The sequence below is a fragment of the Eumetopias jubatus genome, unplaced genomic scaffold (genome assembly GCF_037043125.1).
Source record: "Eumetopias jubatus isolate StellerSeaLion01/CBP00866 unplaced genomic scaffold, mEumJub1_p1.0 scaffold_16, whole genome shotgun sequence".
NCBI classification, from domain to species: Eukaryota; Metazoa; Chordata; class Mammalia; order Carnivora; family Otariidae; genus Eumetopias; species Eumetopias jubatus.
The window spans coordinates 76,161,581-76,188,809 of record NW_028274822.1 but is presented as its reverse complement, the minus strand read 5'-3'; the positions used below and the strand labels follow the sequence as shown (position 1 = coordinate 76,188,809).

At 46.1% G+C, this 27,229-nt stretch overlaps 1 protein-coding gene across 1 annotated transcript in view; it reads right to left on the bottom strand.

The window, feature by feature from the left end:
* Nucleotides 1-13,200, bottom strand: part of SVOP (SV2 related protein) — a 49,169-nt gene extending 35,969 nt beyond the window's left edge. The window contains exons 1-4 of the mRNA XM_028116687.2: nt 13,014-13,200; nt 9,915-10,000; nt 8,753-8,851; nt 5,074-5,145 (exon numbers count right to left, since the gene is read on the bottom strand). Of these exons, the coding sequence (XP_027972488.1) occupies nt 5,074-5,145; nt 8,753-8,851; nt 9,915-10,000; nt 13,014-13,200 (444 nt within the window). The remainder of the gene's footprint in view (nt 1-5,073; nt 5,146-8,752; nt 8,852-9,914; nt 10,001-13,013) is intronic.
* Nucleotides 13,201-27,229: the final 14,029 nt, after the last annotated feature.

Below are 27,229 nucleotides of genomic sequence, written 5' to 3'. Positions count from 1 at the left end.
GACCCCGGGTTGCCAGATAGCTCAATTAAAAAAAAGAAAAAAAAGACAATCCGCAACTCTTTATTTTTATGCATAATACATTATTTTTGAGACAGAGGCAGCTGATTCAAAATCCTGTACAGCGTTCATGGGTTAAATAAAACACATCTGTAGACGATGTTAGGTTCATGGCTCACTGGTTTACAACCTGTAGCCTGGAAAGGCTTCAAGCTTCTGCTCCAAGAAGCTGAAGGTCTTGCCACCAATTGGGTGCCAGGTCTGCAGCCTCCAAAAGGAGCACGCTGATGTTATCATCATGAGCATTGCTCACCCCTGGAAGGCTGTCAGCTCCGCGCTCCTGGTGTCCTCGGGGCATGCCCAGGACAAGGAAAATAGTCATGAGGCAAGGAGGCCTGGGGATCTTCAAAATATTGAGATGAGAGGCCTGTTGCCTGCCAGCCACCTCCTTTTCCCTCCTTACAGATAACATGAACCCATAGCTTTTGAACTAGCTAGTGACCTGATCATATTCTGAAATGTTTCTTCTTTGAGTCACAGCCAATAATAGTTACCATTGATCACGGGCTAACCATGGGTCAGTAAATACTGTTCTAAGTGCATTACCTCCATTTCTCATATAACACTCCCAGCAACCCTCTGAACTATTGCTCTTGTCAACCTGACTTTACAGATGGGGAAACTGAGGCTCAGAGCGGTGAAACAATTTGCTTAAGGTTCCCTCACTCGACAGAGGGGATGGAGCATCTTCATCCCGGCAAGGCCACACACCCACAGCTGCCCTTCCTTTGTGAGGCTGCCATAAGCCCCCAGGGTATAGAAGCTTCTGTAGGAATCAAAGTGGCCCACTGAGTTCTAACCCCTTACTTGAGTCCCTTGCAGAGTCATGCAGTGGACGCCCTCCCAGAAGCCTCCCAGCTGGGTGGAGGCAGATCAAGGAGCTAGGAGGAGATTCTTGGCACTTGCTAAAGCTCACCAGCTGCCAGGCTCACCCTCTGTTTCTGGAGGAGTTCTACAGAAGCTTTATAATTAGAACCTGATCCATCCTCCCTGCGGTTGGGTCAGAATTCCATGCAGGGAAGAGGGGGCCCTGCAGTCTGGGGGCGCTTTTCTCTTCCCTCCGGTTGGGAGAGCTAGAGGACCACTCTATAGGCACCCTCTTAGGCTTCATCTGTTTGGAACGGATGAATGTTGAACTGCTCAACTGAACTCAGGGGGACAATTCAGTTATATCTCAGAGCAGCCACGGATGTGGACTCTGGAGCCAGACACACCTGCATTTTAACACTGGCATGACCATTTATTGTCATGAGCTTGGCAAATGATAGAAACAATGGGCATTTATGAATTGCTTCCTCTGGGCCAAGAGCTTTTTGTGCAAAGGCCCACTGACTCCTAGAATGCCTCTATGGAAGGGATACTATTATTATCTGACTAACAGATGAGGAAACTGAGGCACAGGGAGGTTGAGTAACTTGTTCAGGGTCATGCAGCCTGTCTGTGGAGGAGCCGAGATTTGAACCTTGGCAGTCTGACCTCAAAGTCCATGCTTTCACAAGGATGGCACGTTAGCATTTCCTTTATCCAAATGAGCACTGGAGGTAAATAGGAAATTAGGGCGGAGCAGTCCCAGGTGATGCAATACGATGATGCAGAATGAACTCTCCACAATAGTGCAACTTGGCATCACCTGTGCATTCACCCTGAAGCCTGGTTTCTCAATCCTGGTGCCCTTCACAGTTTGGAATGTCCTGTGGACTTTGGGAAATCGAGCAGAATCTCTGACTCACTAGGTGCCAGGAGCACCCTCCCCTCCATTGTGACAACCAAAAAAAAAAAAAAAATCGTCTCTAGACATTGCTGAGTGTCCCCCGGGAGGCAGGGGGAGACAAAAATCTGCCTACTCCCTCCCCCAGTGAGAACTACTGTTCTAGAATTTGCCAAAATGTGTTCAGAACTCACAAGATTCAGTAAATGGCATTACTGAAAACCCATCTAGGAATCTTTTTAAAATCTGAGCTCTAGTTTTCTCCTCCTCATCATAAAACGAAGACATCTACATCCCATACCTCCTGGGAACACCGTAGGCACGACTGACGTTAGTGGCAGAATGAGCACGCTCTTTGGAAGGATGTCAGGATCGTAAACTAACAACCTTTTGGGGCTTCTCGGTAAACAGAAAACACTCATCAGTAAAGCCCCTTGCTGGTCTGGAGAGGATGAGAGAGCGGCAGAGAGTGGCAACAAGATCTGATTTTCATCCATCCAGCTCAGCCACTCGAGAAGTATTTATGGAGTGTCTGCTATAAGGCAGGTGCTCTGCCAGGAGCCCAGGGCCACCTCGGGGAGAAAACAGGCACAGCCACCTTCCTCATGGGGTTTACTGCACTCACCTGGCCATCCTCCTGCCCCTGGCAGACATCACTAATCGATCACAGCACTGTCCCACTGAGCCTTCCCACTCCTCAAGTCCATGTGTCTGGCATCCACTACTGAATGATTAGAACAGACACACAAGGGACAACAAACCCATTTGCCCTTTAGTTTCAGGAATTCAATAAATGGTAGCTGTTACTATCAGCTATTAGTAATCCAATCTCCCCTGACATAAAAAAGGAAACTGAGGCCCCAAGAAAGGGGAGTAACTTGCTTTAGTCACCCAGTGGCAGACCCAGGCTCCAAATGCAGGCTATTTTCACTCCTTCCCCCCTGTATTCCTCATGGCTTCATGATTCAGCAATTGGGTAACAGAATTTGGGGCACAGTAAAGTTCCTTGTGACAGGTTCCTGCATTTTTGTGTGTGCATATGCATGTTTGCCTCAAGAGCAAGTAAATAAAAAATGTTTTTAGGCAGAGACAGAGGGGACAAGTCGTCCACAGTCTGCACAGGAAGAGGCCACGTGAAGACTTTAGAAGAGCTTTCTCCTTTGATTATTTTAAAACTGCAAAGGCTAACGTTAGGTCCAGCCTCAGCCACATATTTGCAGTTTTCAATGCCCAAGTGCCACCCAAGAATGGCTCTGCTTTTTTAAGAGGGCTTCCCTTTCCTCCCTCCCTCCCATCCTTCCTTCCTGCCTTCTTCCTTTCCTTCTAACCTCCCTCCCTTCTATCCACCCTTTCTTCTATCCCTCCCTCCCTCCCTCTCTCCAGCTCTGGCTCTGTTCTATCTTCCAACCAGAAAATTGCTGAAGCAATGACTTACACCCTCCAGAAAAAGGAAGGGGGTGGGAGGGGGTGTATGGACAGAGTTTAGAGAGCTACAGCCTGAAAACCAGAGTCACCCAGGTTCTATTCTCTTTGGGAGGCCTGGAGAGGTCTTCCCAGCTGACCTCTGCAGCCTCTAAAACCAACCAGGAGCCCCTGTGCTATAATGGCTGCAGTTGGTTTCCCAGCCTGGTCACCTCTGGTCCTGCCCCAGCCACTTATTGGCGGTTTTATAAGTCAATGTCTCCCAAGTGTCTGCTGGCCCATGTGTTTCCTGTCCAGCCACAGTGGGAGGGGCTGCAGCTGGACTGCACTGTTCAACCATCCATCTATCCATCCATCCCTCCATCCACTGAGCCAACATACATTGATTGAACATCTACAGATTCAAGCCATAGCATCATGGTTAAGGCAACAGTCTAGACTTAGAAGGAGTGAGACCTGGCTGTGTGACATACAAACTGCGTGGCTTGGGCAAGTTGCCCACACCCCATGCCTCAGTTTCCCCTTCCATAAAATCAGATTGATAATAGTACCGGGGTTTGGGTGAGCTGATGCATGTATCATGCTTGGTACAGGGCCTGCCATACAAGGCACTGTGTTATTTTCAGTCTGTGGCATGCTGGTTACAGTAGACCCCACCTGTTACCTCCTCAGCATCCATCTCTCCCTTCTTCTTTCCTAACAGAATTCTAAGTTTGTTTAGATATCTACACTAGTCTAAGTCAGTTCTCAAAGTATGGGCCCCAGACCAACAGCATCAGCAACCCCTGGAAACTCCTCAGAAATGCTATCATTGCAATCCAGTTCACATGTGTCCTGTGCCTATGATGTATCTGGCATTGTACAAAGCCTTTCAGACCTAGGTTCTCAACGAATGCTCCAATGTAGACTCCGTTATTTTTTTCTTTATACAGAGGAGGAAATTGATGCTCAGAGAGGTCAATTCACTTGCCCAAGGTCACACAGCCAGGAGTGGCAGAATTGCGACTGAACCCAGATCCACCTGATTCCAGAGCCCAAGCATGTAACCAACTACACCATCCTGCCTCCAGGGAAGCTGCAGGTTGAGAGGAGAGTCCAGGAAAGAGAATAATAAAGCAGTCAGGGGGTGCAATCACTCAGAATTGCACAATTAGTCCTGAGCAGGGCACTTAACCAAGTAGAGCTTGCCTAGATTTATAGAGATCTTTTCTCCCATCAGGCCCAAGTTTATGGTTTGGAGGACTATAATTTCACCTGCTGAAGGATTCAAAGCACCCAGGGGCACCCTAGCAAAGCAAGAGCAGTGTGAAATACAAAGGGGACCATGAAGTAACAAACCGATAAAACAGTAAGAGCTCAATGCGATGCCAGACCTGTAAGTTCCCTCCTTCCTTCTTGTTTACAAATCCATTTCATGTCATATCTGAGGCTGGGCTTCCCCCAAAGCAGACCCTGACACAATAATTCTAGTACAAACAGTTTATTTAGATGGTGATCCCAGGAGGAGTGGGGAAGGCAGACAGGTTCCCACGGTGGGCCCCGGAGTTCAATGCTGCTGGGATTGAGGGATGATTCATTTAGGTCCAGAAAGTTGACGTCTTTATCTACCAGCCCTTGACGGCCCCCAGCCTCGTGTAAGGGAATGGTGAGCGCCAAGGGGACCGGGGTGGGAACCGATAGCGTCTTCGGCATTCTGAAACGTACACGCTTGGGCCCCACTAGGCATGTGTGATTTCGAGAGTCCACGGCCTCAGAGCAATGTCTTCTCATTGCATTTTGACAGAGCTAATTGGGCCTCCCCAATGCTAAGCAGCACTGTTTTGCTACTTGTCAACGCCACCATGGAGATAACCCAGAGGACATGCACTTAGGAGAGGTCGCCTTACTGTTTTCCTGCCGTACTGGTCTGAGATGTTTCCCCAGAGCGTGGAGCTGGACATCATGCCGACAAAGACCACCTGTGGATGGAAAGACAGGGTCTGTTAGACAGTGACACATAGCATCGCAGAGAAAAGGAACAATGACGTGAACCTGTCCTATCACATCCTAGGAACACTAATGAGCCAACAATGGCTGAGATCCTGTGAAGGTACAAACACTGTTCCGTGTGCTTCATGTTATTGTTTAAGCCTCACCACAATCCTGTGGGGTGGGTGAGAGCTTATCCCCAGGTGACAGAGGAAACCGAGACTCACAGGGGGGCGTCCCTTGCCCAGGGTCACACAGGTGTAAGCAGGACAGCCTGGGCTGGAATCAGGCAGTATAGCCACAGAGCTGGCATCCTGCCAATTTCTCGCCATAAGATCAAGGGTAGAGTTTGGAGGGTGCGAGAAACAGAAGACAGAAGGTTGGGATGAGAACTGTAAGCTATTTGTAAGAGGAAACACTCATGGAGTGCTCACGGTGTGCCCCGCAATTCACTGTTACCTTGTTAATTTTTGAACAGAGCCGATGAGGTTTGAATGATCATACCCATTTTATAGATGGGGAGCCCGAGGCTCAGAGGGTTAAAAAAAAAAAACCTGCTCAGTACCCTGGGGGGAGAGGGTAGAGCCAGGTCTTAAACCAAGGAAGGCTGAGTGGAGCTTTCAGGCTTGTGTCCTATCCTTACCCTCTGCAAGTGTGGGATAGCACGCTAAATGCTTTGTACTCACATCTTACCTAATGTTCATGGTGGCTTTACGAGATGGGTGCCATTATCATCCCCATTTTGCAGATAAGGCAACTGAGGCCCAAAGAGGTGAAGGCACTGCCCAGTGCTGTCTGACCCCCAAACTGCAGACATGACCTGGGGCAGCGGGCTGCAAACGGGGGTTACACAGAGGCAGGTGCTCCAACCAGACATGGCTATTCTTAAAGGAATTAATTTCCAGGTCCTCAACTTCCATATAGACTCTTTCCTGAGAACAGGCTAGGGGTCGTCTCGCCTGTTCCCTGCCCCACTCTCCCTTTCTCAACCACCCCTTCTCGCTTCTCACTGCCTCCACCTCACAGGCCAGTGCTTTGAGGTTAAACCCTCTGGGACGCCTCCAAAGGGACACCAATGACAAGTTACAAATCCTTTTGCGAGTCATCTTGCTGCCAATTCCTTTTTAGTATTTTTAACCAAATTGAAAGAGAGCCTAATCAAGCTGTCAGCAAATTAGATCACTAAAAATAACCTTTCATAAGCAGTTGCTGTGTGCTCTCCAGCATATAACTTGGAAGTTGCTGAAAAAAAAAACCAAGTGGCATTAGTTTATTGAGTTATTACAAGACTCCTTCAGTCCCCCCTCAATTTTTATATGAAACAAAGTAAAAATGAAAAATAGGAAAGGAATTGCCGCCAAGCCCTATCTCACTTTAATAGAAAGTCATCATCCAAGAATACGGGATGTAATTGGGAGACACTCCGCACCACTCATTACAAGGTAGATTCCTGATAAAAATTCACTTGTGTTTAACAATTATTTATCAAAAGTAATTCTTTCTCTTTTTTTAAGTAATGCTTTCTTGTTTCGATCTATTACATATTACTAAAAACTATCATGGTAACTCAGTGCAGGAGAAAAATGTCAACACTTAAGAGCCTATGAGCTCAGAAAATTAAAAGCAATATAAAATTTATGTATTCTGTCCCAGAAAATTCTGACAGGTGATAAATGGCATGGTTTCAAGTAGAGTAAAACATTGCTATGATAAAATGTGGAGATATGGAATGGAAATGCCAGTCCAAGAAGAAAAGAAAACAAGGCAAAATTTCCAAATACTTCTGAAGACCTTATTCGTATTATTTTAAAACAGAGGACAGCAGGTATCAGGTAAGTATTTCAATTCCATTGGGCACATTTTAAAAAGGGATATGAAATTTTACTCAATTTTTAAAATGTTTCAATACACCAGAAATCATCGAATCTGTAACCTGCAATTTAAAAACATTTAACATTGGGGTGCCTGGATGCAACTCTTGATTTCGGGATTGTGAGTTCGAGCCCCACATTGGGTGTAGAGATGACTTAAATAAATAAAACTTTAAAAACATAAAAACATTTAAGGTCAAAAAAGTTTTTAAAATAAAAATAAGGGGCGCCTGAGTGGCTCAGATGGTTAAGCGTCTGCCTTCAACTCAGGTCATGGTCCCAGGGTCCTGGGATCAGGCTCCACATCGGGCTCCCTGCTCGGCGGGGAGTCTGCTTCTCCCTCTTCCTCTGCCTCTCCCTACTGCTCCTGCTGTCTCTCTCTATCTCTGTATCTCTCTGTCTCAAATGAATAAATAAAAAATTCTTTAAAAAAATAAATAAGAGTAAAATAAAGACATTTAATATCCATTTTAAAATCTATGAGAGTCCTGGGGCCTGCATAGTTTTTAGAAAATTCTTTTCTAGATAACCTAGAGCAAAAATGTTTGAAGATTGCTGTCTTGGGGTGAAGTGTTGCCTTAATCATGTGCTAAGGGATATCCCTGCCCCCTGGAAGAATTAAGCATTCCCTGCAAACACGCAATTCCCCCATTTTCCCTCCCCGGAGGGAGGGATCTAGGCACAGCAGAACATCAGTTTATACCACGGTAGTTACGGTAATATTGCACCATATTTCCTATGACAACAATGTGGGTCCCTCTTATACTCCTTATGTACATTATGCAGGTAAAGCAACTCCCGCTGCGTTCTAACTTTCCCACAGAAGCTTGGCCAGTAAATGGTGACTGTTACAGCCAAGAAGGCTCCACACTGCAAAAATACAGCCCTGTGGGTATGCTTCAGGAGGGTATCAGTGCTGATTCAGGCCTGGTTGCTGAAGGCGCTCAAGCCATTCCAGAACACTTACAGCATTCTGGGGGGTGCTCCTGGTTAGCAATGACGGTACTCTGCCAGTAGCTAGGCTGTGTGACATTTTGCGAGTGACTTAACCTCTCTGTGCCTCATTTTCCTCAGCTAATAATAGTACTTACCTCCTAGGGTTGTGAGGATTAAAGAGCACAATATATATTATGCATAGATTGCATGCAATATATGTAAAGCTCTTTGCACAGTAAGAGCTCAAGAAATATTAACTTTTGTACCATTATTATTACCCTCTTATCCAGCCTGGCCATTCCCCTCCCTTTTAGAGGGTTGCCGCTGGACTCTCCTAACAAATATTGAGGGTTCTCCCTCACTCTCCGTCAAGTCTTAATTCAGGGAGCAGCACTCCCTACCATTTATTAAACCTCTACTATGTGTCAGGCACGGTGTTTTTCAATCCTCAGATCACCCTTGTGCAAGAGGAACTGGCATCTCCTTTTTGCCATCAAGTGAGGTTAGGAGGTTCATGTGCAGGTGGGTTCCAACTTCCCAGCAATTGAGCAGAAAGTCTGGGACCCCAGGTCGTGGGACCCCTGGGTGGAGCATTGTTGGCTGCAAACCTGCAGGGATATGCAAGGTGCACAGCGGAGTAAAAGGAAACTGGGGTCCCCATTGTTTCCAACCAGGGCTTAATTCTTTCCTGCTGAGCCCTTGCCAGCAGCAAGAGAGGGAGACACCCCACAGAATGCCCTAGGGGATGTCCTGAACGCGCATGACCGGAGAGAGCGGCAGGGCTGCCTACCGAGGTCAGCAATGCAACCTGCCAGCTGGGGAGTCTCCATTCGCAGTGTAGCTGTGGTGCAAGGATGCTCAGGATCATCATTTCCATGGCATCGGCCATCTGCAGAGAGGAAGCAAACATCGTGAGGCCAGGATCTGCCCAGGGCTGGGGCCGGCTGCACCCAAGTCCATGATCCCTGGGAGAGCATGCAGAACCACCCTCTTCCACTGGCTGCTGAGCACCCTTCTGCACATCGAAACACACTGAAAGGTCCGGTAGTTCAAACAGTGTGGTACCACGTGGGAATTGACAAGTAGGCATTTAACATTCTGTGTGTTTCTGTGTTTAAAACAATAGGGGCATTCCCCAAATGAAGTAGGGAAACATTCTATCTCTAAAATCTGAGAAAACCTTTTGTAGAGGTAGAGAGGCAATGACCTTTTCTCTTTAGCTCAATTAAAGACCAGTTTATCTTTGGTTTATAAACCTCAGGCAGAACTGTCAGTATATTTAACAAGGACGACCTTTTAATGTATTAACACACACCAGGAAGTCGCAGTAATTACACATTGTGGTACCTTTATGAGACGAGACAGAAATGAGAGACCAGAAGCAGACCCACATGGCTGTGAGAATGTGATGGATAATGCAGGTGGCTTTTTAAGTTAGGGGGGACAATGGTGTGGGGAAACTGGAGATTCATTTGAAAAAAAAATAGGTAGTTTGGTCACCATCTTGCAGCATTCATAAAAGTCAGTTTCAATTGTATTAAAGGTCTAGATGTTTTCTTTGCTAGAGGTGGATTAGGGGATTTTTAACAAAGGATCATGAAACTCTTGAAGCAGGAGGCACATTTTTATTTGTGCATGTTTATCTAGGGTGAGCTCCACAGACGACATCATAATCTTATGGCAGCCCTGAGTCCCAAATGGTTGAGAACCACCACTTAATTTAGCCAGAAGCTTCAAATCCACCTTGAGGGCAATCGCCAACTACACTCAAACTCTTGCCAAGGCTGGATCTTCATGATCACCGGGATCATGCAACGTAAACTTTTGTTGATTCAAGCAAAGGCTCCATGTGGAGGGAACTATGTCCTTCCTTATGGCCCCTGGAAGCCAGTTGGGCAGCATGAGGTTTCCTGGAGACTGAATGTGAGGTTACCACCCCCAGAAATACTTGCCCAAGCCAAGCCAGTGAGAACAGACAGCTTCCATTGAAATTTTCCAAACCCAATGGCTTCCACTGCATCTTCCACCATGAAAGTATCTGGAAAGGAGAGAGAGAAAGTGGGGGAAGGAATGAGTGCATCCTGCACTTATCCTCATGTGGGGGGCTTGGGGGATGGTCTACAACCAAGCTTAGTAAAGACAGCACACACTACTTCTAGAAATGTTATCCTAGAGAAACACTCCTGCAAATGTGAAGAGATACCTTGCTACAAAGTCCACTGCAACATTGTTTGTAAAAGGGAAAAAAGGAAAACCCAGAAAGTCTATCAACAGGGGTTGGTTAGATAAATTATTATATATATCATAATCATATATACATGTGTATATATCAACATTATGAAATATGACCTGCCTGTTAAAAAGAATGTGCAGATACAGGAAGATGCACCCAACATATTGTTAATTAATTTTTGAAAACAAAGCAAAATGCACAGCATATTTAGTATGAGTCTCTTCTGGGAAATGTACACGCCTATTTGTATGTGTACGCATATGGATGGATGTTTGTGTCGGTGCATGGAATGTATACCAAACTTTACATTATGGTTGCATTTTTGTTGTCTTTGGAGAGAGGAAGGGAGAGATCCTATGAGATTTTAGCTCTCTTCGACAATGTATGGCTTCATAGTCAGGAAAGAAAGAAAGACTTTTTAAAAGCAAAATGCCACTGCATTTGGAAGGAAAGCTGTCCACATTATATTGTGAAGTCAGAAAGGTAACTGGGGAGAGGTATGTATCGTTAAGAGTGGTCTTTTGATAAAATTAGGTGTGTGTGTGTGTGTGTGTGTGTGTGTGTGTGTGTGTTTGTCCTCACAAGCCATGCAGGAGAAGTAAAATTGAATGTCCACAAACTGTTAATAAGGTCATCTTTGAGGATGGCACTCACTTTCCCACTTTGTACCTTTCTCTAGTGTCGAAATGCCTTCCAAAGGAACATGTGTTATTTGTGTACTCAGAAAAAGTAGGATGTAATTGATATGCTAAGAAGTGTTTTTTGAAAAATATGGAAAGACCAAACACAATCTAGTAGGCTGGACGGTGTCCTGCAACAACACACCTGGAAAAACCAGTGAAATCTGAATAAAGTCTGGGGTTTAGCCAATAGCATGGCACCAGCGTTCATTCCTTCATTTTGACAAATGCACGGTGGCCAGGTGAGATATTACCACCAGGAGAAGCTGCATGAAGGGCATGTGGGAGCTCTCTCAACTATATTTCAACTTTTCTGTAAATCTACAAGGGTTTCCAAAAAAAGTTAATTACAAAATAAAAATACTAAAGGAGCGCCCTGGGTGGCCCTTCTGTGAGCTGCCTCTGAGGCTCTCATCAGCCCCTGCTGGGAGTTGTCATCTTTGTAGAATTTCAATCATGAGCCTCTTGTATCAATCATAATTTTCTCCAGAAGTGTGAGCTGGTGTTTATCACATCAGCAGGGGCTGGTTTCCTCCAGCAAACAAATACTGGGGAGAAAGCAGAGTGAGTCCTGGAGAGTCATCAGTAAGAAGAAGAGAAATACATAAAGGTGCGCATCTGATTGCTCGCTGTGGGCCAGGCACCATACAAAGACCTTGATGTTCACTGTCCCATTTAGTCCCTGTCTCAGCTATTAGTTCAGGCCCAGTCCAAGCTCCCTGTTGCAGAGGAGGACATGGACTTGCTCAGCGTCACACAGTGGCGGCACTGTAGCTCTGGGCGCTGAGCCCAGATCAGCCTGGGAATGAAGCCAGTGCCCCCAACCACTGCCTGCCCCCACCCCCAGCCACTGCATCCTTAGATCTCCCACCCCAGCCAGGTTTAGGGTTTAAGACATTAACCCTCTCTCATGTTGGGAATCTGGGGCCTTTCAGGAATGCCTGTAATGTTTTGGTCCATCAGCATCATGTGTGAGGGGAGACCAGGTCCGAAGGCCCCACCTCAGGTCTCCTGTTTGACCAGCTCTACTCAGAGGAGCACAAGGTCATGGGTCTGAATATGTGCTCTGAGGCCAGATTGCCTGGCTGTGGACCCAGCGTTGCTAATTCTTAGCTGTGTGACCCCGGGCAAGATACTGAGTCTTTCTGTGCTTCAGTTTTCTCTTCTGCAAAAGGGGGAAGATGAGCATAATAATTCCAACTAGAACCGGTGTGAAGATTAAATGGGTCATATGTGTAAAGTGCTTCGCATGGTGCCTGGCCCATAGTAAATCCTCAGCCGATGTCAGCTGCTCCTGTCATCATGGTCATCATCACCCTCATCACCACCAACCACCATCATCATTACACACTATCATCACCACCACCAGCATCGTCATCACCACCAACATTATCATCGCCATCACCATGATCATCACCACCGCCATCATCATCCTCACTCTCATCCTCCTCCTCCTCACCATCATCAGCATCACCACCACCATCATCACCATCACCACCACCATGATCATCACCATCATCAGCATCACCACCACCACCATCATCATCCTATCATCCTCCTCCTCCTCACCATCATCATCACCACCACCACCACCACCACCACCATCGCCACCACCATGAGCATCGTCATCACCATCACCATCACCACCACCATCATCATCTTCATTATCATCCTCCTCCTCCTCACCATCATCATCCTCATCACCACCACCATCATCACCATCGCCACCAACATTATCATTGCCATCACCATGATCACCACCACCATCATCATCCTCACTATCATCCTCCTCCTCCTCACCATCATCATCACCACCAGCACCAGCACCACCACCACCACCACCATCATCACCATTGCCACCACCATGATCATCACCATCATCACCATCATTGTTGCTGCTGCCCTCAGCTGAGTGTTATGCAATGAAGCTGACTGGCGGGGATTGTGATGTAACCTTATCTGCTGGAGGAAGCCATGTAGGCCCAGCCCACACTTTCAGCATCACTTCTGGGCCCTCCGGGCCCTCCTACCTCCCCCTTCACTAGATGCCTCTGAAAGCAAGATCTGGGGAGATAACTGGCACTTCAGAGCCCCTGACTGTGGTCCAGGCTGATGTCCCAACTGCAGAGCCCTCTCACCGTCAGTGGGATTAGCAAACTCCTTGGGCACAGCTGCCCCATCATCCAGCTCGACGGCCTCTAGGCCCATGCGGACCCCTTCAATCTGGACCTCATGCTCTCCCGAAGCTGCGTCATCCTCTGACCTTGCACTCTCGCCCGTGCGACGGAATTTCACCACCCTAGAGGACAGAGCAAATCTGGTCATGATAGCTAGAACGTCGCTTCAGTGGCTTTGCTGCACAGCTCTTGGGTCCAAGACAGGTGAAAGGCTTTTCCTCATGGTCCAGAGAATAGAATGGATGTGGGGGGAGGGGCATTGGCATTTCTATTGAGTTGGACTGGTGGGGGTGTGTGACAGCTTCAAGAGTTGCATATCAGGGCTGTCACATACATTTGTATAGGTTGGGCACTGCACAACTCCAGGGGGGGGCCCTACTCACATGTTAGGCGATGTCAAAGAGAATTTTTTGTTCTAGATGTAAATACTGTTTGGAATCACATGTGTTTCAGAATTTAGATTTGTCTCTCTGTATGGAATGGAGGTAACAATTTGGTTACCTAGGGGTTACATTATGCCCACAAAAAATTGCCCACACAGTATTTTTTTAGCTTAAAGTGGATGCCCATGTTTTTAAATTGGGAGAATTAATGTAAAAAGCCAGATTCCTCATGTCTCTTCCAAAAGTAAAGTATCTGGGGAACCTGGCTGGCTCATTTAACTCTTGATCTCAGGGTTGTGGGTTCGAGCTCCACATTGAGTGGAGTTAAAAAAAAAAGAGTAGAGTATCTGGTCATCTGGGGCCCACATTCCTGTAAGGGATCCGTGTGGCTAGATCTGTCCTCCCTGTAGACAGGACGCACCACATTGATCACAATCTCTTCCTCTCCAAATTACCTCTAGCCCTGAGGGTCTCTTGCCATTTATCCTCATATGTGTTTTGTGTTCCTCTTACTTGGCACTTATCCATTTGTCTGGCCTTGTAGGCCTTTGAGTTTGAGACCCATTGACTCCATTTTGCATACATTCCTTCAAATTATGCTATTTCTTGTTACTTTGGGCAAGGCTTGATTTCTCTGAGCAGCAATCTCTTCATCTAGGGGCTCAGCAGCGAAATTACCTGTGTCTTTCCAACCCCCTCACTCCCAAACACAAAACTCCTGCTGCTATCTGTCCTGTGCTGGGTTTTGGGGTCACAGCAGAGACAGGATAGAGTGTCCCTCCCGTCACAGGGGAGAGTGATATTTTTTAAAAAATATCTTTTATTTATTTACTTGAGAGAGAGCAAGTGCGAGAGAGAGAGAGAGCGCGCGCACACAGGAGAGCGAGAAGCAGACTCCCCACTGAGCAGGGAGCCCAACACGGGGCTCCATCCCAGGACCCTGAGATCATGACCTGAGCTGAAGGCAGACGTTTAACAGACTGAGCCACCCAAGCGCCCCAAGAGAGTGATATTAAATGAGTAATGCCCATTCTTATCAGGGCTTTGAAAAAAGAAGTGTGGGATGTCATGGACATGAATGGCTAGGGGGCAAATTTGGGCAGTGTTTTAACAAGGTAAAGCAGGAGAAATATCTAAGTAAAACATACTGCTATTATTATTATTATTATTTATTACTTAATTAATTAACTTGCATTCTTCCATGTATTTCACCAAAGAATAAATGGGGCTCTGGCATAGAAAGGGTAAACTTGGAGAGGAGAAAACCATAGATGAAATCACAGCAATTTTGTAAATACCTGAACTCCCACTCGCTGACAAGGTTGGGGCCTGGAAAGCTTGGGCTAGAACCATAGCGCGGAGCACAGAGCCCAGGGTTTGCAGACGGTCGGGTCCCACTGAAGCCTGGAGCTAACACTCCATCCCATCTAGCACCACCACCATGGTCCAGCAGCATCAAGCTCATGTTCCAGCTCTGTGCTAGCTCGGTGCTAGCTGGCATTTTCCATGCACTTGATCTGCTGAGGTTGGGATCATGACCACCCCTTTCCAGACAAGAAAAATGGAGGCCCTAGACGTCATGTGACTCACCCACAGTCACGCAGCTCAAGAGACACTGAGCCAGGTTTCTGCCTGATGCATGTCAGATCAAACCCTTGTATTCCCGGCCAAAAACAGGATGCTCCCCCTCCAAACCCTTCTATTGCTCCCTACCTACTCTAATTTTTATTCCATAAAAATATTTTATTTTGAGATGTTTAAAGCATATACAATTATATAGAAAACAATGACAGAAATATTTTTGCTTCTGCCCGTCCAGCCTAAGGACCAAACACTTCTATTAGGTTGAACCATGAAAAATTGCCAACATTCGACCATAATTCAGTTGAAGTCACCATGACTCCTTTCTGGTTTCCTTCTCCCACATCTTCATGGGTAATGCTCATCCTTGATCAGTGGTCTTTACGGGCATCATTATTTGACTTAATCCTCACAGAAACCAAGTGGTGGTGACTATTATCATTCCCACCTGGCTAAGATATATCTAAAGTCACTCTGAGCCTCAGTGTATCTCCTCTCTAAATTGGGTGTGATAATTGTGGCATAAATTGGATTCCTTAGAAGCAGAGCTTAAGGTAGGATTCTTTTTTTTTTTTTCAGTTGTGGTCAAGTATACACAAAATAAAATGTGTCATCTTCACCAGTTGTAAGTGTATAATTCTGTGACATTAAGCATGTTCACACTGTTGTGCAACCATCACCACCATCCATCTCTAGAATTCTTTATCTTCCCAAGCTGAAACTCTACCCATCCAGCACTAGCACCCCATTCCCCACTCCCTCCAGCCCTTGTTAACCACCATTCGACTTTCTGTCTATGAATTTGCCTGCTCTAGGTGCCTCACTAAGTGGAATCATACAGTATTTGTGCTTTTGCGACTGGCTTCTTTCACTTAGAATAACATCCTCAAGGCTCATTCATGTTGTAGCATGTGTCAGAATATCCTTCTCCTTTCAAGGCTAAATAATATTCCATTGCATGGCTATACCACAATTTTTAAACCATTTATGCATTGGTGGACACTTGGGATGCTTCTGCCTTTGGCTGTTATGAATAATGCTATGAACGTGGGTGTGCAAGTATCTGTTTAGTCCCTGCTTTCACTTCTTTCGGTTCTATACCCAGAGGTGGAATTGCTGGATCATATGATAATTCTATGTTTAATTTTTTGAGGAGGCTGCATATTCTTTTCCAAGGCAGCTGCACCAGTTTATATTCCCATCATCAGTGAAGGGAGGTTCCAATGTTTCTACATCCTTGCCAATATTACTGTGTTTCATTCTTTGGATAAAAGCCATCATAATGGGTGTGAAAAGTATCTCATTGTGGTTTTGATTGGAGTTTCCCCAAAACTGATCATCTTTTCATGTGTTTATTGGCCATTTGTGTATCTTCTTTGAAATAAATGTCTGTTCAAGTCTTCTACCCATTTTTAAATCAGGTTGTTTAGGGGTTTTCGTTGTTGTTGCTATATATTCTGGATATCAGTCTCCTATCTAAGATGTGATTTGCAAATATTTTCTCCCATTCCGCAGGTTGGCCTTTAACCCTGTTGACTGTGTCCTCTGATGCACACAAGTTTTTAATTGTGATATAGTCCAGCCATCTCCCAATACCACGAGTCTTTTTCCTTATATTTTCTTCTAAGAGCTTTTCATAGGGTTAGGTCTTTGATCCATTTTGAGTTGACTTTCACATATGGTATAAGGTGAGGGTCCAACTTCCTTACTTTGCAGGTGGATATCCAGATTTCCCAGCACCAGTTGTTGAAGACTGTCCTTCACCCATATCGAACAGTCTTGGCACGCTTGTCAAGAATCACTTGGCCGTATATGTGAGGGTTTATTTCTGAGCTCTCCATTCCATTCCATCTGTCTTTCCTTAGGCCACTACCACGCTGTGTTCATTGCTGCAGCTTTGTAGTCAGGTTTGAAATCAGGAAGTATGAGGCCTCTAATTTTGTTCTTATTTTTCAAAATTGCTTTGGCTATTCTGGGTCCCTTGAGATGTCAAATGAATTTTATGATAAAGTCTTCCATTTCGGCAAAAATGAGTTGGGGATTCTTGTGCAATGATTTGTTAAGGAAGGGTTCCCGTTGGGAAGTGAGGGTGGCAGGACCAGGCAGGGGGACAAGCTAAATGGGTAGGGGGTTTCTGCTGGAATCCTATCCGATGGGGAGCTCTGGGATGGGAATTATGCCACGGAGAGGGTCCCACCCAGAGGTCTGAGGGCTGGGCTTACATGAGTCAGACATTGGCACATCACCCCAGGGGTGGAGGGCATAACCTCCCAGGTTGTCCCCCAATGAGGTGGCTCCTCTCGGCTACGGACAATCTTCCAGAACAGACTGCAGCTGTGAGCTATCAGCAGCCAACCCCGGAGGCACCTGGGAGATGCACCAGCCCAGTAAAGGGGATCTAAGACAGGCACCAATGGCGTCTGCTACAAATAAGCCCCTCCAGAGTGATCATGCCGACAAATCTAAAGCACCGTACAAACATTGAATTCCCCTCCCTCAAAGTTCTTAAATAATAGCTCTCAAACCATACAGCTATTTTTACTGAGCACCTGTTTTATCTGCAGAGCTATGCTATAAGCCTTTCACCCTGACAATTCACCTATGAACTAGGTATTGTTATTGTCCCCATTTTACGGATGAGGACAGAGAGGTTAAGGCAGTCATTCAAGGTCACACAGCTTGAAGGAGTTGAGGATCAACCTGGTTGGCTTTCCTATTAGAGCCCTAGGTCTTGATCACTGGCATCAGTTTCTCTCCCCAGAATTCACATGTGTCTGGGGAATGAACATGAGGCCTGAACGGAACTGACCTGTGTAGGAGACTTGTCAGACAGGGGGAAATGTTCTAGAGCAGGAATCAAAAAGCACAGTTCATTCCAGTCTGGCTGACAACTCTGCAGTTCATCACATTTGTGCAGGGGTTTTGATCTGGATGGAGCCTTAGAACCCCCCACAAGGCTGGTCACAATACCGGTGGATGGGCCCCACTCCCAGAGGGTCTGATTCAGAAGGTCTTAGCCAGGAACTGAGATTTTGCATTTCTGACACGTTCCCGGGTGGTGCTGCTCTTGCTGATCTGGGGACTGATTTAGTGCATCTGAGCCAGACGAACGATTCTGCTGTCTTCCTGCCCCATGCCGATCATGAAACAGTTGTGCCGAGGAACGGAACCCCTGCTCTGTTGGCTGAGGTGGGTGCCTGCCTCATCCGACAGGCCCAGAACCCCCGAGATACAGACTCAGACAAATGTCCCCGCCACCTGGAGCTGGAGTGTCCCTGAGAGCCAGGAGACAGGTGTCACCTGGGAGCAAAGTCCAGGAGACAGACTTCCCTAGGCCCAGAAATCTGGTTAGAAGTTGGCGTCTGGGGCTTCACTTAAGCAGCCTTTGCCAACAAGAATACAGTTTTATTCTGAGTATGTATTTATTGGAGGTAGCTTTAGGGGGCCTGCTGATGGAGAGCATGGGCGTATTCTCAAGCCAGTGGTATGCCTATAAACGGAATGTCAAATAAAACCCCCCAAACCATAAGGATGTGTAGCATATGACAATATCCAGGGTGACCCATTTCAACCTGTCAATGGTTAAATAACAGGCTCCAAAAATTTCTGAACGTTTAACAATCAATCTGCTCTTAGAGCTGGTACGAGTAGGCCGTAGCACGCCACTGCATAGGAGTCCTGAAGCCACTGACACCTGCTACAACACGCAGGGGTCTTGAAATGTTATGGTGAGTGAAAGAAGCCAGACACAAAAGGTCACATGTTGTAGGATTCCATTTAGGTGAAGTATCCGGAACAGGCAAATGCAGAGACGAGACAGGAAGCAGTTTAGTGGTTGCCAGGGGCTGGGGAAGGGGGGATGGGGAGTGACTCCCTAATGATACAGGGCTTCCTTTTGGGGTGATGAAAATTCTCTGGAACCAGATAGAGGTGACAGTCACACACCATCGTGAATGTACACCCATGTGCACTGCAGCGTTATTCATGATAGCCCCAAAGGTGGGAGCAATCCAGGGGGTTATCAGTAGCTGAATGGATGGATAATCAAAATGTGGTCCATACACACAATGGACTACTATTCAGTCTTAGACAGGAAGGAAGGACCGACGCGTGCTACAACAGGGGGGAACCTTGAAAACGTCATGCTAAGTGAAATATGCCAGTCACAGAATGACAAGTACTGTATGATTCTGCATTTGAGACACTCAGAGTAGTCAATTTCATAGAGACAAAGTAGAATAGCGATTGCCAGGGGCTGGGGAAGGAGGAATAGGCAGTTAGTGTTTAATGGGGCCAGAGTTTCAGTTTGAGAAGATGAAACAGTCCTGGAGATGGATGGTAGTGCCGGTTGCACAACAGTGAATGCATTTATTGCAACAGAATTGTACACTTATAAATGATTAAAATGATAAATTTATGTTAGGTGTATGTCACCATCCAAAAAAAAAAAAAAAATCCTCAACCCATAATACAGCCACCAATGTGACTAGAATCCATTGGTTCATTTATTCAACAAATATTTTATTGAGCACCTGCCTTGTAGCAAGTCCAAAGGTAATGCTGGGATTTCAAAGGTGAGCCAAACAGACTTAGGCTCCTTCCTGTGGTGTTCATAGTCTGCTGGGGAAGGGGGCAGGCATTTAAAAAGGGGTGTGTGTGTGTGTGTATCACTACATATCTATCTTGTACATTGTGAGAACTGCTACAAATAACAAACTGCATGAAAGGCTAGCTGGGGGTGGGGGTGACATTTCCACTCTGCAGTCCGCTGAGTAAATGGGAAAGAATTGCAAATAAGTGGGACTCCCTGTCCCCAAGAAGAAACCCCCTAATCAGAAACATAAACAGCCCCCAAGGTATTCTTGGGAGATGGAAATACAGAGAAGTATCAGATGAGGGAGGGACATGGACATTTATGTGCATTATCACCTCACTTTCAGGGATGAAGGAAAGGTCGATGGACACCCTTGACTCTGAGGGGAATCTCACAGAAGGAAATGACTCTGCAGCCTGATAACCTGCCCTGAATCCTGCTTGCATCACATCCTCTCCTCAAGGACTGCCTGGAGTTCCACACCTCGTTTCCATGGAGGAAAAGTGACCGCTGCAACTTTGGGGAAGGTACTCTGCGATAGCTTTAAAAATTTTAAGTGCTCTGTGCTCCCACTCAGAATTGTGCTGTTGGCAATGCTTTGCAGGCACAGACACAAGTAGACGTTGACTTACCGTGCAAACAACGACTGATACGCGTTGTTAGCCTGCCATGTGTCAAGTGCCATGTTTGTGCTCTCCATTGATTTCCCTCACGTCATCTTCGCTGTCACTAATCCCATTTTACAGATGAGGACAGTCACACCCAGAGAGGCCAGGAGCTCACCTAAGGTCACACAGCAAGTGTCTAAGCCAGAAGTTGGCAAAGCCACTTGACTGCAGAGTCCCCACTCCCAGCCACTCTGCTATAGTTCCTTCTGGTGCTGTTTGCAGCAAAACCAGAAACAATCATCAGGAGAGGAATGATTGCATAGATTATGGCACACCCACTTAGGAAAATGTGAAAAAAAATTTTTGTTTGTTGATCCGTATCACAATATCACAACAGTACAAGTGTCCATCGATCGATGGATGAATGGATAAAGTGTGGTGTGTACATACAATGGAATATTAAGCAGCCTTGAGAAAAGAGGAGATTCTCACACATGCCACACTGTGATGAACTTTGAAGACATTCTGCTAAATGAAATAAGTCTGACCTGAAAAGACAAATATTGTGTGAGTCCACTTATGTGAGGGGGCCTAAAATAGTCAAATTCACAGGGACAGAAAGTAGAATAGCAATTACCAAGGGGCTTGAGAAAGGGGGAGTTAGTGCTTAATGAGGACAGTTTCAGTTGGGGAAGATGAAAAGTTCTGGAGATGGATGGTGGTGATGGTTGCACAACAGTGTGAACGTACTTAACACTGCTAACTGTATGCTTAAAATTGTCGAAATGGTAAATTTTCTCTTATGTATATTTTACCACAACAAACACACACACACACACATACACAAGAGTTGATCTGTAAGAGCCAACAGGAAGAGATTGTTGAGGCTTATTATTTTATTTTTTTAGAGAGAGAGAGTGGGAGCAGGGGTGGGGGGAGGGGCCGAGGGAGAAGGAGAGAGAGAATCTTAAGCACGCTCCACGCCCAGCACAGAGTCTGACTTGGGGCTCTATCTCATGACCCTGAGATCATGACCTGAGCTGAAATCAAGAGTCGGATGCTTAACCGACTGAGCCACTCAGGTGCTCTGGGGTTTATTATTAAATACACTAGAAAATGGTCCCGTGATCTAGGTCCTCTGTTACTGAGCTTTAAATGTGGTCTTGAACCAGGGTCCCCAGCATCCCCTACAGGCTTTTTAGAAATTCAGAGTCCCAGGCCCTGACCCAGACCTACTGAGTCAGCATCTGCATTTTAACCAGGTCCCCAGAAAATTTGTGTGCGTGTTCAAGTCTGAGAAGCACAGCTGTGGAGTATTTATGGTTCTACAGTCCTAGGCGTTCTGGAAGGATCCCTAAGAAACCAGACTGGTTGCTTCTGGGGAGAAGGACTGTATTGGAAATGGGGACTTTTTGCATGGGAAGGAAATTTTTTTTTACTTTTCATTTTAGACCTTTCTGCAATGTTTGCCACTTTTAACCTGCGCATCTATTACTTTAGTAATCCGTATAAATAACAATAGCAACTATTTACAGAGCTCTTGTTGATCATGTGGCATCTGCTAAGCCTGTTACAGATGCGTTCATCTGTGGAATAGGAATGACAATGGGATCGCAGGACTGCTTGTGAAGGTTAAGGGGAAAACCATGGGCATTGAGCTTCCTTTGACCTGGCCCCACTCAAGTCACCTTTCGGCTTGAGCTCGGAGTATTCGGACCTTTGTGGAAGGTGACTCCGAGAAAGTGGCTTACCTCTCTGCATTCGTAGACCAGGATCTGTTCACATTCTTGTGAACAGGCACACCACTAGAAGCCAAGGCACCTTTATTTAGGAAAACTTGTTTTAAGACAGACGTACAGAGAGACCTTTGACACTAAATTACACTCAGAAATTGGCCAGACTGCATTTTGAATGGGTCTGGTTCCTAAAAGTATTTATCAACCATCGGAGCTGAGATTTCCCAAGGGGGCGGGGGGTGGGGGTGGGGCGGCAGGAAATGTGATACGGGAGAAAAATCGCAGTGACGTACGTTAAAGTGTATGGGGGCTCTGAAACAGGTTGGCTCACAATTTCTTGGCATTTGTTGTATATATACAGCATGTAATTTACCAAAATAGCAGAGAACATTTATTTCACATAATTTTGCTATTTAAAGAAGAGAAGAGCTCGAGGAGATGGCTGTCAACTTAAAGGTCTTGTTTGTACCATCATGTAATTCGCTCCAGTACCTTAAATTAGGGTCTGAGACTCAGTTAGGGTATTTCAGATAAGGAAGTTTCTTCTCTTTTCATCTGAGCTTCTGGACTTTGATCCTCTGAGTTGATGAATCTACCAGACCAAAAAGGAAGCTTACTCCTAACTGATTTTCCACAGGGTAGCATTTAGTGTCCTGTCATGAAGAGAGGTGGTCTGCCCCAGGGGGAAGAGAGTCCAACTCTGGCAAACAGACCGACCTGGGTTTGGATCCCCTGTCATGCCCCTCCATTGCTGTGTGACCCTAGGTAGGTTACTTAAATTCTGTGAGTCTTCGTTTCCTCCCTGATTGGATGGAGACGGTAATGCCCACCTCACAGGGTTGCCATGGAGACGAAAGGAGTCAATATAGACAGAGTGTCTGGCACAATCGTTCCGTATTTCAGTGTTTACCGAGTGAGTGCTGACTGTGTGCTGAGTGCTGGGATAGATACCAAAGGGGACAAAAATAATAGATGTGGTCCCTGCCCTTATGGGGCTGGTGCTCTATTTGGAAAGATGATAACAAAGAAACTGTAATGGATTTGCACATGCATCGATCTTGAGAGGGAAACAAAAGGGGTGTCAAGATAAAGAACAACTGGAGGAAGGAGGAGTCAGAGTAGACCTCCCTAAGGAGGCTGAGATCAAGAGGGCAAGGAAGGTGGTGCACAGATGGTGGAGGGGGGTAGAGCAGGGAGAATGGCTGGTGCAAAGGCCCGGAGGCAGGACCAAGGTGTGGAGATTGGAGACACAGGCCAGATCACACAGAACTCTGGACACTACAGTGAGGATTTTCCATGTTCTGCTGAGACCGAGGGGCCGCCACCGAAAGCTTTCAAGCAGGCTAGAGAGGGTGGAAGATGATTAGAGTTGAGCTTGAGAAGATAACTCATTAGGCACATGTTTCCACAAGAGGAGGAACAGATTGTGGAGAGCGTTTTAAAATATGATTTTATTATTATTTAGGTATAGCAAGGCCCGCAGATCAAGAGACGACTGCTGGGGGAAAAAATATACTCTGTAATACTCCCAGATTGTTAAGAAGAGCCTGCTACACCTCAGGCGCCATAGGGGGAAGCACCTGAGTTGGTAAAAAGGCAGAGGGAGTGGAGGGGGAAAGGTGGGCAAGAGCCCTTATCCTGGCTTCCACAGGAAAGAACAGGTGAGGCAGGGTAAGCAGGCTGGGGACTGGCCAGTTTGAATAATGTCAGCGGGTTCTGGGGCACAGGGGCTGTCTGGTACTTGGCCCTGGGGGTGATGAGAACAGGTGGAGATTGACTCTGGATTGGTTACTTTGTGCACGAACCCTGACAGGTGAATCATTGCTAGTTAACTCGGGGAGGGACAATTCCTCCAGGGTCAGCAAAGCCCCAAGATGTCAAAACTCTAGACTGTAGAAAATAAAAGACATCCTTAACACAGAAGGATGGCAAGAAAGGAAGTGGGGAGACCAAGGAGGAGGCTGTGTGGTCAGCTGTGTGAGAGGTGATGGTGGCTTGGTAGGGGGACTGCAGTGGGGGAATGATGGAGGGGAGCTGAAGCTTTTGTCATTTGTCCTCCCTCCCCACCACCCCCCAATCAGTAGAGGAAGACATCTTTCCTGGGAGATCCGTCTGCAAGGCATAACAAGTGCCCACTTGTTTGGGGAACTCAATCGGCAATGCTGATGACAGCACCCCTCCGTTTTGTCCCAAGAGCTCAGCTATGTCACACAGGGGCTCCTTTGGAATCTGAGATCTATTGGCAAATGGGATTAGATGCTGTGAACCCAGAGCAGTGGAAATTGCCAAGGTCCCTTAAAATAAGACTTGCTTTTTGTTTCCTTCAAGACAAGACCTGGGCACTCCCTGATCTCTGTGATTTGGGAAGTGCCTTTTCAGGGGCTGGACCTCTGTCTTCAAATATTTGAGGTCTGGGCATGTGAAGGATGGTGCTTGTTCAACTTGGACCCCGAAACCAGAGCTTGAGCTTCTGGGTATAGAGAAGAGGGGAGCAGATTTCAACAGTCTGGGGAGCCTTCTTAGGCAGAGAAGTCCAGAGATGAAAAAGGCTGCTTTTAAAGGCAGTGAGTTCACCTTCATGACAGATGGTCTAGGAGAGTTGGGTATCCATCTGAGTGGACCCAGGGGTGATGATATTTAACATGTAGCACTTTGGTATGCCTACATGCTATATATACTTACTGTCTTATATTATCTCTTCAACAACGCTGGGAGGGAGGTGTTATTAAAATCCCCAATTTATAGACAAGTAAATAGAAGCTCAGAGGTATTACACCAATTGGCCCAGGTTCCCTAGAGAGTAGATAGGGTACTACAGTCACTGGCCTAATTAGCTCCACAGCCTGTAGTCTCAACCAATTAGCTGATGCTTCTCTGAGGCCAAGAACACCGCTAGAGAACTGATGAAAATGCCAATTCCCGGGTCATTCTCCTGACCTAACACTGGTGCATCTCCACAGAGTAGAGCCCAGGGATCTGAATTTTAATAAGCCATTGATGGTGGCCACATAAGTTTGAAAGCCACCACTTGATGCCCTCCTGCCCTGGATTGGGGAGATAAGGTCTGAGGGCTTGGATACAATGGCTTTTAAGGTCCCTTCCATTCCTGAATGTCTAGAAGTCCATAATTAAGGGAAATTTTAGCTTTCTGTGGATTTTATTTGTTTGTATTTTACTGCCAACCCCATCGACCTGGATAGCATTGATCTTGTTCCCTGGGTAGTGGACCACTAGTTTATATTCTGGACAAAAGTAACCATCACAAATAAATAGTAGTTAACTTTCATTAAGCCCTTACCATGTGCTGGTACTTCCACTAAGCACTTGAAACTGAGGCCTGGAGAAGAAAAGATTACCTTCCAATTTAGCAGGAAAGGTGGGATTTGAATCTGGGTCTGCTTGAGTAGAGAGGCCCCTGCACTTGATCATTCTGTACCATGACTTCGGTGGAGGGGGGGCGGGGGACAGAGGTCTGTGCGACAACTTTCCAGGTAGTTTGTCTTTGTAACGTATTCATTCATTCAATAAGCGTGCTGTGATGACCTTCTGTGTGTGAGACTGAGCTCTTGTCCTCATGGACTTTACAATCTTTTACCAAAGGGATACTGAGGATGGAGGGATGTGCAGAAGTTGCTGGAAGAACATGTACTAGGGTCCTGACATGACTAAGGTCAGAGAAATGAGGTTGAAAGAGAGAGACCCAAAGATGCTCTAGAAATAGAGAGACTGAATAATTCATTGCCTACACTAAAATACTTTAGAGTTGTAGTTCTCAATGGGGCGTGATTTTTGTCTCCTAGGGGACATTGGCAGTATCTGGAGACATTTTTGATTGTCACAATTTGGGGGGACGGATGTGACATCTAGTGGGTAGAGGCCAGGGATGCTGCTAAATATCCTATAATGCATAGCACAGCCCCCACCACAAAGTATTATCTTGTCTAAAATGTGAAGAGTGTCAAAATTGAGAAACCACGTACTACAGAGTAAAAGAGATGTAATTAATAATTACAACAGAATAATTTCCATAAACCAGGATGGTACCAGGCACACCCATGTAGAGAGCTTCGAATCATAAAGTTGAAAATGCCTTTAAAGGTGGCCCAGGCACCGCTTAAGTCTCAGGACAGTAAATATATTGCCTAAGATCACACAGTGATTCACATACAGATCTGCATAAATCTTTTAGACAGCCAGAGAAGAGTTTGATTGGGGCTGTAAAGCAACTCTCTAGACCAGCAGACCCTGGGACGATCCTCCCCAAAACCTAAGATTGTTCCCCTTAAGTCACTAAAGCACATATCCCCTAGAGATGAGGCTGGCTGGCATGTCTTTGAAATGATGGGATGTGAGCAGCTTTGAGCTCGAGGTTTTAAAAAGTTTTGGTGGGTTGACCTTGAGGATCCCTAGGCTATTGAAATAACTCTCTGCTTTTTTTTGCCTGCGAAGTGAGTGATAATGAACATTTTCTTAGTGTTCTGAAAAGGAGGCCATGGCTTCTAGGTGATGTTGGAGGTTAAGGGAAACAAATCTAAAGTGGAGGGAGACAAATAACACCAGCACTATTCATTGAGCCCTTACTTGGAGCCAGGTACTGTGCTAAGAACTTCCCAGTGATGACTATCCTGATCTTCACAACAGCCCTGCCATGCAGATACTGCCATTATCTTGACTTTATGGAGGAACACCCAGCCTTTGGGAGGTGAAGTCACTAACCCAAGGCCACCCAGATGTTTGAACCCAGGTCTGCCTGCCTCAGAGCCCACACTTTTACCCCTGCTGTTGATTAAGCCCAGGAGAAGTCAGTGGGAGATTCCTTGAGGTAATAGATTTAAGTTTACTCTTGAAGACAAAGTTTGTAAGACAGGAGGGAGAGAGAAAATAGATTGGGCAAACACAGGATAAAGTTCCAACTCATTGTTACAGGCTACAGGGCCCTGTATGGCCTGGTCCCTGCCATCCTCTGCAGCCTCCCTTGAGCCACTAGTTTCCTATGTTCCCTCCACTGGCCTGATTTTGAGATGCAACACTTTTCTCCTACTTCAGTGCTTTTGTCTACACAGTTCCCTTTGTCCATAATACTCCTCAGCCCATCTCTTTCCTTGGATGACCCCTACACATCTCTGGGGGCTGAACTGCAATGTCACTTCCTCAAGGAAACCTTCACTGATCCTCCCCTCTCACCCCATCTAGAACTAGTCTCACTGTACCCTGCACTTTTCCTTTGCAGCCCTTAAAACAATTCTCATAATTATTGGGCAATGATATGTGTTCA